The 18491-nt window shown below is 35.9% G+C and overlaps 2 protein-coding genes across 10 annotated transcripts in view; both read left to right on the top strand.

The window, feature by feature from the left end:
• The window catches only part of LOC105256387 (septin-7), a 42174-nt gene extending 36486 nt beyond the window's left edge, over nt 1–5688 (top strand). For 4 of the 9 annotated variants that reach the window (XM_011266242.3, XM_011266241.3, XM_011266236.3 and 1 more), the window contains one exon: nt 295–3040. In XM_011266242.3, the coding sequence (XP_011264544.2) occupies nt 295–454 (160 nt within the window). In that variant the 3' untranslated portion in view covers nt 455–3040. Of the gene's footprint in view, nt 1–294; nt 3041–4209 lie in introns of those variants that run through there. The other 5 variants (XM_025408204.1, XM_020029113.2, XM_011266235.3 and 2 more) reach the window with 3 other exon arrangements.
• Nucleotides 5689–15996: 10308 nt separating this feature from the next.
• LOC105256385 (hydroxymethylglutaryl-CoA synthase 1) lies at nt 15997–18119 on the top strand. Its single transcript, XM_020029116.2, has one exon. The coding sequence runs from the start codon at nt 16696–16698 to the stop codon at nt 18061–18063; it is 1368 nt and encodes a 455-aa protein (XP_019884675.2). The 5' UTR covers nt 15997–16695; the 3' UTR covers nt 18064–18119.
• Nucleotides 18120–18491: the final 372 nt, after the last annotated feature.

The following is an 18491-nucleotide window of genomic DNA, read 5'->3' as shown; positions in this document are numbered from 1 at the left end:
ATTTAGCGTTAAACGCAACGTGATGATGCACCGCCGACGTTGCGTTGCATCGCTTCTCGCGGCAGATTAAAAAAGAGCGAGATGGCTCATTGTGCAAGGAACGTCGACGGTTTACCAGATTTAATGTACGCTTGTTGATCCAACCGCGCGTTTATTTTATGCTGAAAATCGCGCGCGCGATATTTTTACATTCGAGCTTGCGTCGGGATTTGGAAAGAAAAAAAAAAGAATAAGAGAAAGAAGCCCCGGTTTGTTTGTCTTTCTTGTATACCATATCGGGGTGTCCTGATCTAGGACGGGATCGATGTCCTCCGAGGGATCTGGCGGCGGCGGGGGTACGTTGAGGGGTTCCCGAGGGATAAGCAGCCTCCTTCGTCGTCACACGAGTTTCAAATCACCTCAAGACAGCCCCGCACAGATACAGCTTGTCATACAGCATCCTGAGCACCCCTAATAACGACCGTATCTCCCCCCAAAACCGCTCTCGAATGCGCTTGCGAGACTCGCTTTCGGGATCTGTCGCGCGTGTCTCCTTTCCTCGCGCTCAACCCTTATTTGGTTATTTGCAAAATCACTTTTCTTTTCATTGTAAGTGATAAAATCACTCGACAAGAATCCATCGGATCGACAAGGATAAAAATCGAAATATTTTACTCCACTCTCGAAGGCAATCAAAATGCTAGTTTAGAGAAGATCAAACAAGTCTCAAAAATAATATAAAGCGATATATAAACACATGCGATCCCTCGCGATTGCCCCCGAATAAGGGTTGAGAAATTGAGTTTTATCACACCCGAGAGGAAAGTAAGTACTGCTTATCTAAACGGTATTAATTTGTCAACGTTACTCTGATCAAATTTGACGATATTAAAACGAGCATTTATCTCGTCAAGGATAGATGGAAGTTTGGAAGATAACTCGCTCTTCAATCTGTTATGGCAGTTTTATTCATCATTTTTTCTCTTTTTGTTTTTCCCTTTTAAAGCTGCAAACTTGCGCAGCAAATTGCAAGAGAGCCGTCGAATCAATTATTTTAGCGGATTAATTTTTAGATTAAAAAAAAAAAAGAAAACGAAATTCGAGACTCGATCAGTTCTAAACGTCCATGTTTGCATTGGAGCCGAGAATCAAATGCGTGATAGGCGGCACTTACTCGTCTCTCGGCACGCGTGTGCGTGCGTCGTCCGACACATATCCAAAGCGACTGTATATTTCTAACGAGAGGCGTCCCATAAAGCCACGCATCACCGTAGATATCGACGCAAAAAAACGCGCGATCCGGTAAATCTCTGTTCGTTATTTTATATTCGTTCGTCTCTCGCGTTTCTAATCGCGCTTTCGATAACTTTGTGTTAAGACGGCGAGCATGTGTCAAGATATTGCGTACTCAAAGCAAGAAAAAGGATGGAAAATACGGGAATCGATGAAAAGGGAGATGTGTAATGTCGGACAAAGTTGAGATTGCTTTCTGCGAATATTTTTATCGTTGCGTAATTAATTAATTAATCATTCGTCGAGTTGAGCTCAAGATTGAGGTAGCGCTTTAATTTTTATTTAGAAATTAGTGACAGGAAAATTGCGATTAATCCTCGTTTTCGAAGGAGGATTGAATCGATTGTCCGGACGTTTTATTAAAAGCGAATCGATTAAAGAAGGGAGATTGTCCCGCAAGGCGAGGAGAATATGGATGTCGAAATTAGAAAGCTTGTCCGAGATAAATTTGATCTCAATTTTATCTCACGTTCAAGTCGATTACCCCCGTTTTCCGTGACATGCCGTCTCAACGAGATACGCAAATTCATTTCGCAAATTACGCGTCCTCGCGGCAAAATTATACATCCCAAGCGCGATTCTTGGAGCACGCCAGTTTATCCTTGCATTATCGCGATTATCGTGCATTTTCTTTGGCCGTAACGCGTCCGTTAGGTACAAAACACGTGGAATCTCGCGTTACGGTAAATTACGGTCGACAACATCCGTAGAGAGATAGGACGAACTATACTAAGCGTATATATTTAGCGATATGTACATTTTGCAATGTATTTTTGGCACGGACTTTGATAAACTTTTAGATTACATGTAAAAAAAAACAGGGGCGCAACAAAAAAAAAGAAGAATTATTCTCGGCGTCGTTTTTTGTACACTCGCCCAGGGCATACAATTTACACACATTGACATACATACTTTTACACGCACTTCGATCCTTTACCGCATCGCGTGCAGTAATTTACCCCCGCTCCCTTCCAGTGACACACTGTAATGTCTATGATTGCCTAGTTACATTTCCGACTATATTTACGTATTCGTATTGATCTAAAGTTCTCGTCTGAATGTTTTTAATGCGTTGGTGTTGGCGAAAGCGTGGCTTTATCGTTCTCTGTCGGGCAAATCTGAACGTATTTTTGTGTGCTATTTCTTATTTTATCCCACCGATTATTTCGCAAAATAGCGGAGACAAGTTGATTTGTCTTGTTGCGAAACTATAATTACAGGAGAGTTATAAAGAAAGTTCCTCTTTTTTTTTTTCTTAAATTATACGCATGTTTTCGTTGAGGAAAATTCACGAGACAAGTTTGTTTCTATCGCTCGTCGAATTAAATGCCTGATCAAGTAATAGTCTTGTGCGGTAAAGGGTCGATTTGATATACGAATATGACCACCTTGCATACACAAGTTGGGCGCGATCAGCAAAATCAAGCCAGTTTGTAAGACTCTGAGCAAGCTGTCGATCGATCTTATCCCAGTTCGACTCGCGCATTCGTTTCTTTTTGTTCCACTTTGTTCGCACAATGATAAACTGATCGAATCAAAAGTACACTCGAGTCATGGTTAAATTGCTTACACGATTCGCCGTTTCATTCCGATGAGAGATTCCCTCGAATTTTACGGGGGACGAAGGAAGAGAATAGAGACAGCTTGGTAGAGGATATATAACCGCCTATTACTAATAATTACTCACAAGCAGAGATTATACATTGTTAATTTCATGATTGATAATCCTTTTTTTTCGCAAATAAACGCAATGCTTACCTAAAACAATTACTAACCGTCTTCATTGCGATTTTTATGTAGCTTATCTTCGTATTCGAGGCGCTCGCGACGAGGGGAAAAGTGTGATTGTATCGTGGAAGGAGAGAAAATTAAACATGTCATTAATCCCTCGGAAGATGAACACAGTTTTGCCTCGTCGCCTTTTTTGTTATTTGTTACATATAATGTTTACGCTGTTTCGTCGTCGCATATTGTCATTTTGGAGCTGCTTTTCATTTTAATTCCAATCGTTAGCTTTATTTAACGAGACCTTGGAAATTTTTTTAGAATTCTTTAGAGAATCGAATTAAATGTTTAAACTAATATGAATAATCGCGTGTGTAAACATTATCAAATAGATCTGATAATTATATTATATTTTAGTTTCTTCTTTTTCTATTTTTTTTTTCGCGTTAACAAAGCGTCTTCTTTAAAATAGCCGATATGCTACGTTGTCGATACGCATATGTATCTATAATTTTGCATAAATGTCGTTAAGTTCAAGTTATTTTACACGTGCGAAAAAAAGTGAATACTCTATCCACTGCGGACGTACATAATAGGAAGATTGTGAAAATGAATTTCTTAGCGCATAATATTGGGACACACATGTGATTAGCATGTTGCTCTTTGGTCGCGTGTGCAATGGATGGGTTCGAAGCATGGTTTTCGCATGGATAGATTTTGTACTTGCAAAAAGATTATTTTTTGCATAACAGATACATTATAGATTCTTGTCCAGACTGTGTTCCCCTGAAAAAATAGAGCTTATGTATTTATATACTAATAAAAAAAAGTCGTAGGTTTCTTCTCGATGGCTACAAGAGACATCGAGTAGTCAAGTATGTATTTATTCTATAATTGTACATGCATTTTCCACGTATTTTCATTAGAATTATTATTACTTTAAGTTACTATTAATTTTCATAATCCTGTCGAGTAACTTTGATTTCGCAAACGAAGATGATCGAGAAGACATAAGTTTTCAAATATCGGCTCTGCATTTCATCAGAATCATTCCCATTCTTCCTCGTCTTTTCGTCGTCAAACACCCGGTATAATTTACCTATATGCAATAGTGTGCAATTCGGATATAAGCGTTCGATGATTCTCGGACCTCTCATTTTTAGCGAGCGCAAGCAATAGTTCGGGTGCTTGATATGGAAATTCTCCTTTCAGGGCTGTCGACGGTAAAGATAAGAAGAGCAAGAAGAAGGGCCTCTTCTAATCGATCTATAAAAGAGAAAGAGAGAGAGAGAGAGAAAGAGAGAATGGGCAGGAACGACCCAGCATCGCTTTAACTGATGACGAGTTAGATACAGCCAGTCAGCGATAAACTTGATTCGCGCGCGATACATATAAGGATCGGTGATTACGCGAAAATCTGGCGATTTCATCACATGTTTCACAAATGCTAAAATCGGAAGAAGAGCTGCTGAATTTTGGAAAACTCTATTTGCAACCATGGATCCATGCTTGGCTATTCTAGATATGTCTGAGGATCTGCGGATTTGAAAATCAGAATTCGCAAACATGAAGAATGGTTCCCGGTTCACAAAGATCTCCTTGGAATTTTGTGGCCAAGATTCTGTGGAAGAATGAAATTAAAAGTCTACAGAGTCCTGGACACATGAAACAAGCGTCTTCACTGCCGAGAGATATCGAAACAGAAGTTTACCTAAGAAAAATTGCAATAATTCAAAAAGGACGGCTGAAGCAAATTCTTATATAATACACCGACCTGGAACTCGAAGACTCGCGATGCCTAGTTTCCGTTCATACATAGAGTCGCCGATCCAAGAGTCCTGAATGCAAATTTGACTGATTGCCGATTAGCTGCGCCATTATTAATATTCAGAAGAGATATCATCGTTGAAGGAGATCGTGAAGGGCTGTCTAGATTACGCGAATGCCCTGCATCGGCGAGATGTCTGTTTCATTTTATTGTTCGCAATATATGCTTCGTGCAAATCTACAGACGGACAGAGAGAAAGAGAGAGAGGGAAAGAACGTTCTCCACGATGAAAAGGTGTGTCTGCCTATGCTTTTTTGCGCTTCCTACTAGCATTCAAGAGGAAAATAAAAAGAGAATGTGTGTATGTGTGTAGTATGTGTGTGTGTTTGAAGGGAAAAGAACAAAAAGGACGCATAGTCGTCCTTTCACGCTCATTCGCGACCATCATTTGCTTACAACAACAACTGTGTACAAAAGAAAAAAGAATCCATGTAGACGTAATTTTTTGGAGAACGTAACTTTCGTACTTTCCTCGATGCGAGTGTTAGCTCGTTAGCCATTTAAATCTATGTATCTTTCTGCGTAACACGAGAAATGTCATGTTCGCCGTCCTCCGCTGATCGCGATTACTGTTGTGCGTTAACGTACATATACAATTGGATAGAGTTTATAACTCATCATATCACTATCCTAGCTAGAATGAAAACAATCGACCATCTCGCGTCCTGGAATAGAGATGAGAACATTATGGATTTGTTTCTTCCAATGATGAAATCAATCGCCATGATTTTTACATATTAATTACTAATCTCAATTATTGTGATGATATCTCAATTATTGTGATGATATTAAAATTTATGATTTTGGATGATTCGTCTATTTGCTATCTATCAAAACAATCGTGATAAAATTATAATTTAATTTAACTTGTAATATTAAATCAAATAGTGTTTTAGATTTTATTGTATTTTTATTCTGTTACACTTTTCTTTCTTTTAGAATATTGAAGCAATGATAATTTTCAAGTGTCAGCACAAATTTAAAAGTTTCTACGAATTCAGTAACAAATAACATTCACACACAGTTAACATTTTTGAATTAATTTCAAATAATCTTTAATAAGATTTTAATTTAAAAGAGAAATGTGTGTGTTGAAACTTGCGTGGTTAAAAAATTGTGAAAAATTATGGCGATTATACTTAAATATTGGCTAAGCAAAAATTTATAATGTAAATTGAACAATTTCGCGTAGAGAGATTAGGAAAATTAGCTTTCTAAAAAAATCATTGAAATAAAAGTATCGAATTTTTATAACGTTATACAAAATTATACTTACGTTATTTCTCGGTTCCCGCAATATTTGGCTTGTTCAACTCTCAATTTTAGATAGCGTAGTAGTAAAATAGTAGGGAGGAAGAATGATATTCACGTGACTAGCATAATCATGTTGCAGAGGGAGGCTGAACATGATATCGCACAAAGCAGCGGCCATATATTATATATATAAATATATATATATATATTTATGTATAAATCTCAAGTGAGAGAGAAAACGTAATGTAAGTCTAATTCATGTATATGTACGCGTAAAACGTCGCGATAGACGCGACGGATCGATTATATATAATAAGAACGGATCATTGTATAAATATAGTAAATCTAGGTGTGTTATGAATACTGCGATTCGAGACGGTACGCTTCCTTCTTCTTCCTGTGTTTAGGTCAAAGTCACTCGAGACTCGGTCTTTTACCGCGCTTTTGAAGATCGTTACGGCGTAAAATTAATTCTGGGATCTTCATTAGAAGCCGAGTCACTTGCGGAACAGTGATTTCAGTATAATTGTACTGTATGATGTATTGTTCTGTATGATGCACAAAGCAAAAACTATTATTAAATCGCAGTAAAATTGTAATTTTCTTTTTCGACAAATATTTTCGTACAATTTTTTTCTTAACAAAAGTATTTATTTACTTTACCGAATTTACAATATTAGAAGTTAAACAAATATGAATTAAAGTTATGGATGTTTCTTTGAGGTTTCTCTTACTCCGACAAAGTGGTACTGAAAAATAATAGTAATCAAATTGTTGGCGTTTACACAATTGACGTTTACATTGGAATCGGAGGCGCGCATCGTCTGGAATCCGCCCATATTGATATGTTTAGGGGCTAAGCTACAAATTAAGTTACTTCTGTGCCAAGACGAGCGAGGGAATGAGAGCAATTTTTTAACATTGTAGCGAGCGGTCTCTTCAGTTACCGCGAGGTGTTCTTCACGGGAAGATTCCCCCTAGATGCGTTTGAAGGGTTCAAGGGATCACGTGCTCGCATTTAACCCCTCCAGTGGGTATTTCAAACGCACCCGATTTCGTTTCTAGTGGCCAGATGTTGTTAGATACTGGCGAATTCGCTTAATTGATGTCATAATTTATTCCATTGTTCGATCTCATGGAAAAGAGATTTGTTCCTTTTTAATTATACTCTTCCTAAAGACTTCCGTCTCTTCGAAATGTATTCATCTTACGTTAAATACGGAAGAAGAGGCGACTAAAGAGAACAGATCTCGAAGAAACGATCAGTACGGCCAGTAAAAATTGTCGATTATTATCTCAATTAATTTCTATTCGATGTCGTCATTTTATTTTATCGCACTAGACTTTTCTTCATCTTTCGGGGATGAAAAACGCGCGCGCGTGTGCTACATTCCTATTTTCTACGCATTTTTCTAAATAGACTCGCCGGCTCGAACGTTTACCGAGGATCTGGCCAATTAATCTCTCGTTGGTATACGTGCCGGGTGATTGAAAGTAAGAAAAAGCGAGTGGAGATGCGTTTATAACGCAAATAGGAATACAAAGATCCGAGCGAAAAACACGAAAAAGCAAAGATCCAAGCTGCACAAATCCAGGAATTGAAAATTAAATATGATTTGTTAAAAAAATTTCCTGTATCAAATGTGTTTTTAACAAAAAGATATTGACATTTTCGAATTCTAAATTTCGTATCAGCATAATACTGACGATGCAAAATATAATAGTGATGTTACATATCGATTAATTAATTGCAATAATTGCTGCTCCGGTTCTAAAAAATCTCAATATAATTAATTTCATGAAATATCGATGTTAATTGACGAAATAAAATTAAATTAAATTTCTCATTTAATATCTTATCAAAATTCTTTTTGAATAAATAAATATCAGATAAATTCTTATCAATGATGCGGAATTTCCTGGAGCGTTGTTGGAATTGCTTTGCATGTTTTTGCACGAATTAAGATAGTCGATTGTACTTAATTATCGCGCGAAATTTACAATCAAGACGAGCCGGATAAAGGACGTTACTTATAGGGCCATAACCGAAAACCAGATGGTCAAGCGACATTATTAATTACATGTATTTCTTAATGAACGATGCTTGTAATACGGTTACTCTTAGGGTTATTGTAAAGTAACTACTTTGTACGCGATAATCGATGTGATTACATTAGTTCCGGGAATAAAAGACGGAAAGAGAGAAAGAGAGGGCGGGGGAACGATGAGAGGAAAAGAGAAGGGTTGGCGAGAAAATAGATAAACAAAACAAATTATATATTTTACCGTTCCAGACGAAAACGAAAGCTGCCGCCGCTAATTGTAGATGTAATAACGACTCACTATTGTATCGCGACGAACACTTTAGAGAGAATATGTATCCAATAAATTATATATAAAACTATAATAAAAAAAAAACACCGGGTGATTTCGATCTCCCGCGAGTCTTCCCCTTCTGAATTTCATGAATTCAATTGACAATCGACAATCGATCTTCGTGGCAAGATAAGGGTCTTTTTGTTAGAATTATGAGTCCTTCATTCTATGAATAAACACGAAGAAGACGCTCGCTGATACAAGATAAGAATAATAATCGTAAGTATTTTATAACTATCAAACACGTGTACGTCATGGTGCAAGGTCTAATAGATTGAACTCTGCGTATTTTCATCAGCAAAGCAACTTTATATATAGTAAGTAAAAAATGCGTAGTAAAAGATATAGTCTGCGAGTATAATTTCTGTCACTTGATATTTACTTTTGTCATTCGATACTTTTATCGGAAAAAAATTATCTCCTCTTGCATAGATTATATTAATAATTATAACAAGAATTATTAAACAAGAATATACTAAAAAAAATTTATATTATTCACGACATACAAATAGTTTATAAAAAAGATGTATATAATTTCGCGTTATTTGACATAATCTTGAATATAATATATATAAATCTCTCTTATAACACGAAATTATAATAAAAGTTAAAAGAATTAGGAGTAAAAAAGAAATGCAAAAAAATTATATACAGGGTGTTCGGAAATTCAACCGACAAATTTTCAGAGATTGTCAGAGGCATAAGAATTATTTTTTTGCAAGTGAACCTGGAGTCGGAAATGTGTCATCGCTACGGCATGAAGTGTTCGAAAGAGCTGGGATCTCGAAATATCACAAACAAGAAAGAAGTTTTACAAAAAATTATCAGGAAAAACTTTATAACTTCAATAACTTTGAAATGGCTTACTTAAAATTAGTAAAATTACTAGTGCTTGTAGTGCTTTGAAAAGATCTCAAGAAGAGCTACAAGAATATGCAATAAAAAGTGGAGGGTTCCATTTCAAAAATTCAAGGTGGCCTTGTCGTGACCTTGGCGACGCCATCCAAGGTCAAACATATGGCGCCAGTAAATAGACTTTTTTATACCCTACAACTTTTGTTTGAAACAATTTTTTGTAAAACTTCTATTTATTACTTTTTTGTGATATTTCGTGGTCCCGACTCTTTCGAACACTCCGTATAGCAATGTAATGACACGTTTCCGACCCCAGATTCATTTGCAAAAAATGATTCTTATGTTACCCCCGACAATCTTTGAAAATTTGTCGGTTGAATTTCCGAACACCCTGTATAATATTTATCAAATATTTTTTTTTACATTTTAAACGATTTACATTAAACATGAGTAGAATGTCAAGATTACATGAATCGTGCGATTTATAAGAGAGATTTTTTTTATCGATAATGAAAGTCGAAGAAACTTGTGTAACTCGCGTCATCGAAGAAGGAATGTATTCGAGGAATTTCTTGTTCCGGCCTGCTTTTACTATTCCTCAATATGCGCTTTTAACAAAAGCCACGCCGAAATGGAACAGCGTGTATAACGGAAAGTGGAAAGCTATTAAATATTTATTTACATATCGTTCTCGACGCATATGCGTACACATAAATATATACATGTGACTGGACACGTGACCCACACATACGTTTTCTATTCACAGGCGAAATTTTTTTCGTCGATAATTATTTATCTTTCGTCTCCTTCCGAAAGAGACGTCAAAGAAGAAACGAAAATAAATAAGCTCATTGAATCGCTAAGATTTAGCATTATTGCTAAATATTTCTCGCATGCTTTTTTAACTGCGTCTTTTCAATATCGTTTAGCGAAAATTTGAACTATATATGTTAACTTTTTATCTTAAATTTAGATAATCAGGATTAAGTCTGTCGGAAATAGCTTGGAAATCTTAATAGTTTTACATTGACAGATATATACATAAAAGAAATTGATAGAGAAACAAATTTCAAATTTTTATTTTTATTCTTCAAGCTTTCAAAAAATGAACTTGTACAAAATTCTAGATAGAAAATAGATTAAATTTAATTAAAAGGAAGTTATAATTCTACCAGATTAGATTATAGTTTTATTCTTAGATTGTGATAAAGATATTTTCGATTAATTTAAATTATCGCTTTGCATGTTATTAAAATATTAAAGTATGAATTATATATATATATATATATATATATATATATATATATTATAATTTATACTTTAATATTTTAATAACAATATATATATATATATATATATATATATGAAATATTGTATATATATATATATATATATATATATATATAAAATATATATATAGTTACAATTTATTTAATCTTTTTTATTATTTGTCTATTTTAAAAGTTACGTATAATATATTAATAATTTCGTACTGAAAAGTTTAAAATTTATTTCTTCGTGGCGTCATAGACGAAATATAGTCTAACAATGGTAATTATTTTACGTATCATATTTCTTCAAGGTAAATAATACTTGCAAGATACACAATAATAGACTTGCAAAAATATTTATATGTGCTAATCTCCTTCGTTGATATTATAAACGCGCAATACGAGTAAATTTCCGTTCTCATAGAATCCCCTTCACTTTTACTTCTTTTAATGTCTAGTAGAAAGCTAAAATACATGAGATTTTCGTACAATATCGACTTATTATTTTTGAATATGCTTCGTAAAATTAGTCTGAGATTATCTAAATTGATTGTGATTTTTTTATTATCAATAATAAATATAAATTTACAAATAGCAAAATTTATACGCAAAATTTTAAATTTATTTTATATAATTCCTCTTTCCCCCGTCAGAAATATATGGTGACGTCGAACTAATTAAAATTGAAATTCTCAATTTTTTCGAATCAGCATTGAAATGGTATAAATTGTTAATAATCGATCGATTATATCTTCGATTGTCATTTCGATATAGTTTCAATTTTGAATCAATTAATTATATTGCAAATGCTTTTCTTTCTACAAATTAAAAGTCGTTTTCCATAATCTTATTTAGACTATAAGTAATAGTTAATGACGAAATCAAAAATAAAATTCTAATTTTATTAAATAAAAAACACTTATTAAATAGAAAAATAATAGTAATATAATAATAGTAATATAAATATTTATATAAAAAAATACATAATTTTACATATACAGGATATTAGAAAAAAGAATTCAGCATTCATATGGTAAATAGTGGACGCAAGAAAAGTCTTGGTACGCATAGGTCAAAAACTCATTGTTTCGGAAATAGAAACAATTTTGTATATGACTATAACTACTTTAGTGGCTTTTACGATATGAAAAAAGATAATTTTTTCAAATCCTTATTTTAATATTTATAGAAGAAAGAATTTAATATTTATATATTTTCCTATCAATGTACACTTGACATCTTCTTCTTACATAATTGCGAATTAAAATACGATGTCTACTGTCTACAATATGAATGCTGAATGTTTTTTTTAACACTTTGAATAATAAATAGAATTCTGTCTTAAATTCTGTCGCAAATGATTTATCTTGTAAGAAAAATTTTATAAAATCGAAAGAAAATATTATTTTAGATAATTAATTGTATATTATTCAATGAAAAAAATATTGCTGATTTATTATGAATACATAAAGTATTACATAAAATAAACATAATATATATTTATTTTCTTAACAAAAATATATTAAAAAAGTTACATAAAATTTAAATATGAATATAACAGTAAAATGAAAACGTATATTTCTTTAATTAATTATAAACTGAAATAAAAACTAAATATCACGTATTTATTGTATATTATTAGCAGAATCTACTGGTTTTAAATAATTATTGTCTGACACGCGCGGACAAAAAATTCTTTTTCATTTAAATTGCAATCTATTCGTCTTTTATCGAAACTTATTCATCTGTCAATTTGACGTTTTACTTTTCATTCATTTCGTTTGCATAAAAATTCTGAAGTATAATATATCTATTTTGAAAAATAAATTTCTGTTTAATGATAATATAACTATTAAATATTTCGTGATAAGAATTATTCAAAATTTGAACAGCATAGATAACAAAATTTTACAAACAAATATCTAGTTTTCAAGTCCAATAAAAAGTTCAATATTAACTTTGTGTTTTCTTCTTTGCACGTTTTTGCTGTTTTATAAAAAATAGTCGAATTTGCTTTTCCAATGACGGTAATGATTATATTTATGTTTGATTCTCATACATGAATTCATATATGTGCATATTTCTCACTTGTTTGTCGTCATCAACTGAATACCTTGATAAAAAATGCATTTTAAACTCGCTATTCTTGTTGAAATGTATTTACATTTCAACAAGAAACGCGAGTTTGAAACTTTTACCGATATAATTAAAAATCTAATTTGAAAAATGCATAAAGAAGCGAAATAGGATTACTATCTGAGAATATTTATGCGTAAAATAATCCCTGCATATAAAATAGGCTTTAAAAAAAAATAAACATAAGCATTTTTCTGTAAAGATTATTATTATTTAAAATAAAACGCGCTGAAAAAGATTACGTGATTTTTTCGAAAGAAATTCGAGAAATTTTTCTCTACGATTCGATGAAATTTTCATTTTTTTTTAACCAAAGTTGAGCTTTTTTTTTTTTTTATAAACTGAAGAGAAGTGAAGCGATAATCAAGTTGTTTCTGTCGACGACCAATAAAAATTATCGTTTAAATTTTATAACTCATAATATTTAATCTTGCCGGTGGTGTGCGAGTGTGTACGACCCGTCGTAAAATAAGTTATCTTACTGAAGGAACTAAGTGAAGCATATTATAACATCCGTTTTACATCAATAAAATATCGAATACGGCCAAGGGGCCGCGAGTGGCTGAGGCGACAAAATGGCTGCTATGTGAGATCGGGTTCAAATTCCGATAAGGTATAAAAATTTTATGCGATATTAGGGTATGAGATATACTCCAGCCACAAGTATTAGTTCAGCACAATATGTTTATTATTCCAGAGATATGACTATATCTACGCTATAATTTATATTTCAAATATTTCCATGAAATTTTCTTATACATTTTACAATTTCCTTATACATCTTTCCTTATACAATTCTATCGCCAAGTGCACGATTTATGTGCATCTGGTTAGGAATATATGTGAGGGAGATGTGAGAGATGGACAGACTTTTAAATGGCCGCTTATTGATCAAGTGGCTGAGGACGAATTATGTATAATCGGACCGAGAACTTTCCTCTTCTTTCTTTCTTTCTCCAGTAACACATAAGTCGAGTATCGGAGAGAGATCGAGCACATTAAAATATTCGCCAGAAAATAAAATTAAACGATTACGCAAAAAGATCTTTCTACATTAGTCTTCAACGTCTTCTTATCGGCTTAGATATGGGATAGAAGGATATTAAGGGGAATTGTTGGAGACGCAGAGATATAGAGATTAGTTCCGCTTATCGTTCTTCTATTCCATACCTAAGCATATATTATGGTCATTGCGTAAAACTCTAATACATTGTCGTTTTTTTAATATCATATTACAATGTTACAATTGGCTACAAAAAATTACTACAAAAAATTTATAGAAGAATCAGAGGTTGGCTTATCAGTAAGTTTTGACCTATCATATACAAAATCATTATGTAAATGAGCAACTTGATTTTACATATTTTCTTTTTTTTTAAATTCCAGTATATGATCTTTTAACGAGAAAAAAATAATGCTCAATATAAGAAGACATAATGGACCGAATCTTGTTGATATCGTTGGCATCCTTATATTCATAACATCTATACCTCATTTAAATGAGATATAGATATTGTGATAAGGAACCAGCTCACTAACTATCAAATATTCATCCATTATGTCTTGTTGTATCGAACACTATTTTTTCGTTAGAAGATCGTATACTGGATGATTGTGAGGATGACATTTAACATTACGAATGCATCTCCTAGTAAAGATAGGGATATACGTGACAGAAGAGGTCAGATGTCAATAAGCGCCAGAATTCATTCCTGGCAACGGCATCGAGGCACATCATGTGTGTAGAGCATTCACACACTTTTTAGCCCGATAAATAATTGCTAGAAAACAATATTTGCGGGCTAAATTATAAGGCGCAAGTGCCTTGGGAATCGAACTCGAGTTTTTCACTTTCTGAACAACTGCTCTGAACTACTGAGCTATTCAGACCTTACACCTATCGCTATTTAATACATATAGATATAGGATTCCAAATCCAGAGCGATATTGGAATCTCGCTCAATGAATGCAATGCTAATTGCCAGAGAGGTGGAATCCTTAGACGTCTGGCTGTCGACCTATCGGTAGAGGTATTCGTGTGTATTGCATGCTGGTTTCCAACTGGTCTTCCGTAAAATCAACGCTATAGAGCGACCACATTCTTCAAGATCCTTCTAATTAATAATAACAAACATTATGCCAAATAATGGCGGATGGACGCTGAACAGGTCGTAGTTGGTCTCCAGCACAAACTACATTTTCCTTGTGAAAACAAATTGAATTTATCGAAAAATTCAAGACATTTTGTTCATGAATCTCGTATTTGATATTCATATCCAGTGAGAAATGATATTTTGGGAACGGATTCAAAATAATTGTCGATCACAAGTTTTATATTTGTTATTTTATTTAAACATAAATAAAAAAATTTATTTCTAATATCATATAAAATTTCAATAAATAATGTCTTTCATTGCCTGCGTTTTATAAAAATATATTTTGTCAATCAACTGTATTATAAAAAAATTATAGAAAATATATTTTTAAAAATATATTATTTATTTAAAAATATACTATATTTCTAAAAATATATTATTATAAAAAATATATTTTTTGGCACTTTAATTACACTCGATTGCTAATATTTTATAGAAAAATTGTTAAAGTCTGATCGCGAAAGTCATGTTACATAAAAAAATTTTTAAAATTACTAAGATTACTAACTAATCACATTAATAATAAAATAATCGTCAGTTCATGACTAAAATATGACGTCAAAATAATATTATATGAAGACGTCAATATAAAGTCATGTAACAAATTATTTTAACGATATATAACCGGAAATGATCAGTTTGGAACGTCAAATTGACGTGTGATTGCTATCTGGAAAGTTATTTGAAATTGAGCGGTTAATAAAGTTCAATTGGGACTATTTCACAGGAATCCTTTGGAGAAATTGACACTTACTAGTGCAAGATAATAAAAGGGGAAAGATTTTGGCACATTTTATTAATCCACATTAATGACAAACATCGAATACAATGTGACGTAAAGAAAAATAAGAAAAGAAATCCAATTCATCTCGAGGGACATTTGGCGCGAAGGAAAAAAGTTTATATGATTTTTTCCCTTCCAATATCTTAATTTAAAATGATTATGACGGCAGACGACATGACATTATTCGTCACGACCCAATGACCCCGTTGATCCAATCCAATCTGCCCGTCGCGCCGAAATGACGTCGGAGATACACAACGTATGCATTTTCTGCATGTGAACATGCGGACCGTCCAATTCAGAAGTCACGCGAATCTCGACGTATCATCGTCGTCTATTGTACACATCCGTTTCAATTATTAGCAAGTTCTCGACGTAACAAGACGCACGGATTGTCATGTAAATTTAACGAATGAATCTACCATCGGCGAACCTTGCCCTTCTTTCGCCCCCTTTCCCTACCACCTCTCTACTCTTCCCCCCCTTGTACGCTTTTGACACAACTGACAATAAGACGCGGCGCGAGCGCACCGCGCATGCATTTCGCTCGCGACAGCTGGGCCGTCGACACTGACACGTGTCGCGTGGACCACGTGACTAGAGACGCGAGCGACGCGCTGGCCGACCGGCCGATCGACTTAACGGAACGGAGGACTCCAAAGCACGCAATCGAAAGTCACCCGACGACGGCAGCGGCGAACGACCGGAATTTTCACCGAGCCCCGAGTTTCACTTCTAACCTGAATACGACGCGTTTGCGCGCGCGCCTGTGTGTGTCCCCTCGTATCAACCGACGACTCGGCCAGCTCTGACGAGCTTAGGAGCGTCGAGGAGCCGTATATACGTACGTATGTGCGATTCGGAACGCAGGAATTCTGATTCGCGGACTAGTCGTGGACTTCAAGCCCGACAATTAATTCAGATCTCAGTCCTCTCGATAGGCGACCGCTCTTTCAGGTGATTACATAAACCTCCTCTCGCGAGGGAAACTGACGTTCGATCGCTCCCGATAATCTTCGACTCGAGGGTCCAACCGAGATGTGGCCGAAGGACGTGGGTATCCGGGCGCTGGAGGTGTACTTCCCGGCGCAGTACGTGGAGCAGACGGAGCTGGAGGCGCACGACGGCGTTTCCGCGGGCAAGTACACGGTCGGTCTCGGCCAGTCGCGGATGGGGTTCTGCGACGACCGCGAGGACATCAATTCGCTGTGCCTGACGGTGTCGCACCGGCTGCTGGAGCGTCACGGGATCGAGCCCCGGGACATCGGTCGACTCGAGGTGGGCACCGAGACTATCCTCGACAAGAGTAAGTCGGTCAAGTCCGTGCTGATGCAGCTGTTCGAGCCGCACGGCTGCACCGACGTCGAGGGCGCCGACACCACCAACGCCTGCTACGGCGGCACCGCCGCTCTCTTCAACGCCGTTGCCTGGGTGGAGAGCAGCGCCTGGGACGGCAGGCTCGCCCTGGTCGTCGCGGCCGACAACGCTGTGTACGAGGCGGGCAGCGCCAGGCCTACTGGCGGCGCGGGCGCGATCGCCATCCTGGTGGGTCCGGACGCGCCGCTCGTGTTCGACCGAGGCCTCCGCGCGTCCTGCATGCGGCACGCGTACGACTTCTACAAGCCGAATCTGCGCTCCGAGTACCCAACCGTGGACGGCAAGCTATCTATTAAGTGTTACTTGAGCGCTCTTGACAGCTGTTATCAGCTGTACTGCGACAAGGTCAGGGAGAGGGATCCCGTCAGCGAGCCCGTGACGTTGGCCAGCTTCGACGCGTTCCTCTTCCACTCGCCCTACTGCAAGCTCGTGCAGAAGTCCTTCGCCCGGCTGGCCTTCGTCGACTTCCTCAACACGCCCAAGGATCGGCTCGGCGACCGCTACAAGGACGCGGCGAGCTTCCACGCCAGCAAACTCGAGGACACCTACTTCGACCGGGACGTCGAGAAGGTTTTCGTGCAACTGAGCAAGGTGGACTTTGAGCAAAAGACCCGGCCCAGCTTGTTGTTGGCGAATCAGGTCGGAAATATGTACACCCCGTCGGTCTACTCCGGTTTAGTGTCGTTACTCATATCGAAGCCGATAAGTGAATTGGCCGGTAACAAGATCGGCGTGTTCTCCTACGGCTCGGGTCTCTGCTCCAGCATGTACTCGTTGACGGTGACGAGGGACACGCGGGACGGTTCCGGCCTGTCCAAGATCATCACTGCTCTCTCTTACGTCAAGCCGCAATTGGAGGGACGTCATCGCGTCTCCCCGGCGGATTATACCAGGGTGTTGGCGGCGAGGGAACATAATTGTCACATTGTGCCATTCACCCCGGAGAGTAGTATAGACAACATGTTTCCAGGAACGTATTACTTGACCCAGGTGGACGAAAAATACAGGAGAACTTATAAGAGAGTATGAAAACGGCCTATATGAACTAAAAGGTTTAGGGTTATTTATAGTAAAAAAAATATATATATATTAATATATATATTAATATATATATTAATATACATATTAATATATACTATATATATTTTTTCTTTTCACAAAAATATATCAAATAAAAGGCATAAGGTTTTGTTTGACACAAGCTTCAATTGCTGTTGCAGCAATTTTATAATATTGTCGGATGTGTCAGAAATGCCCTATCAAAAATTTATCCAATCTGAGTCTTCCTGATCTTTTTCTTGTTTATTATATATATATATTAATATTATTAATTTTGCCGCACATTAAAATGCGAATCTAATTATTGCGAATTATTTAATACGATTCCTAAACGCAATGACCCAAATAGCAATCGAATTTGTAATATTATTTAAGAATATAAATAACGCAGAGCTTGT

The sequence above is a fragment of the Camponotus floridanus genome, unplaced genomic scaffold (genome assembly GCF_003227725.1).
Source record: "Camponotus floridanus strain SB8 unplaced genomic scaffold, Cflo_v7.5 scaffold2, whole genome shotgun sequence".
Classification (NCBI taxonomy): Eukaryota; Metazoa; Arthropoda; class Insecta; order Hymenoptera; family Formicidae; genus Camponotus; species Camponotus floridanus.
Note: the sequence above shows the minus strand (reverse complement) of the source record. Positions and strands in the feature narration are given on the sequence as shown.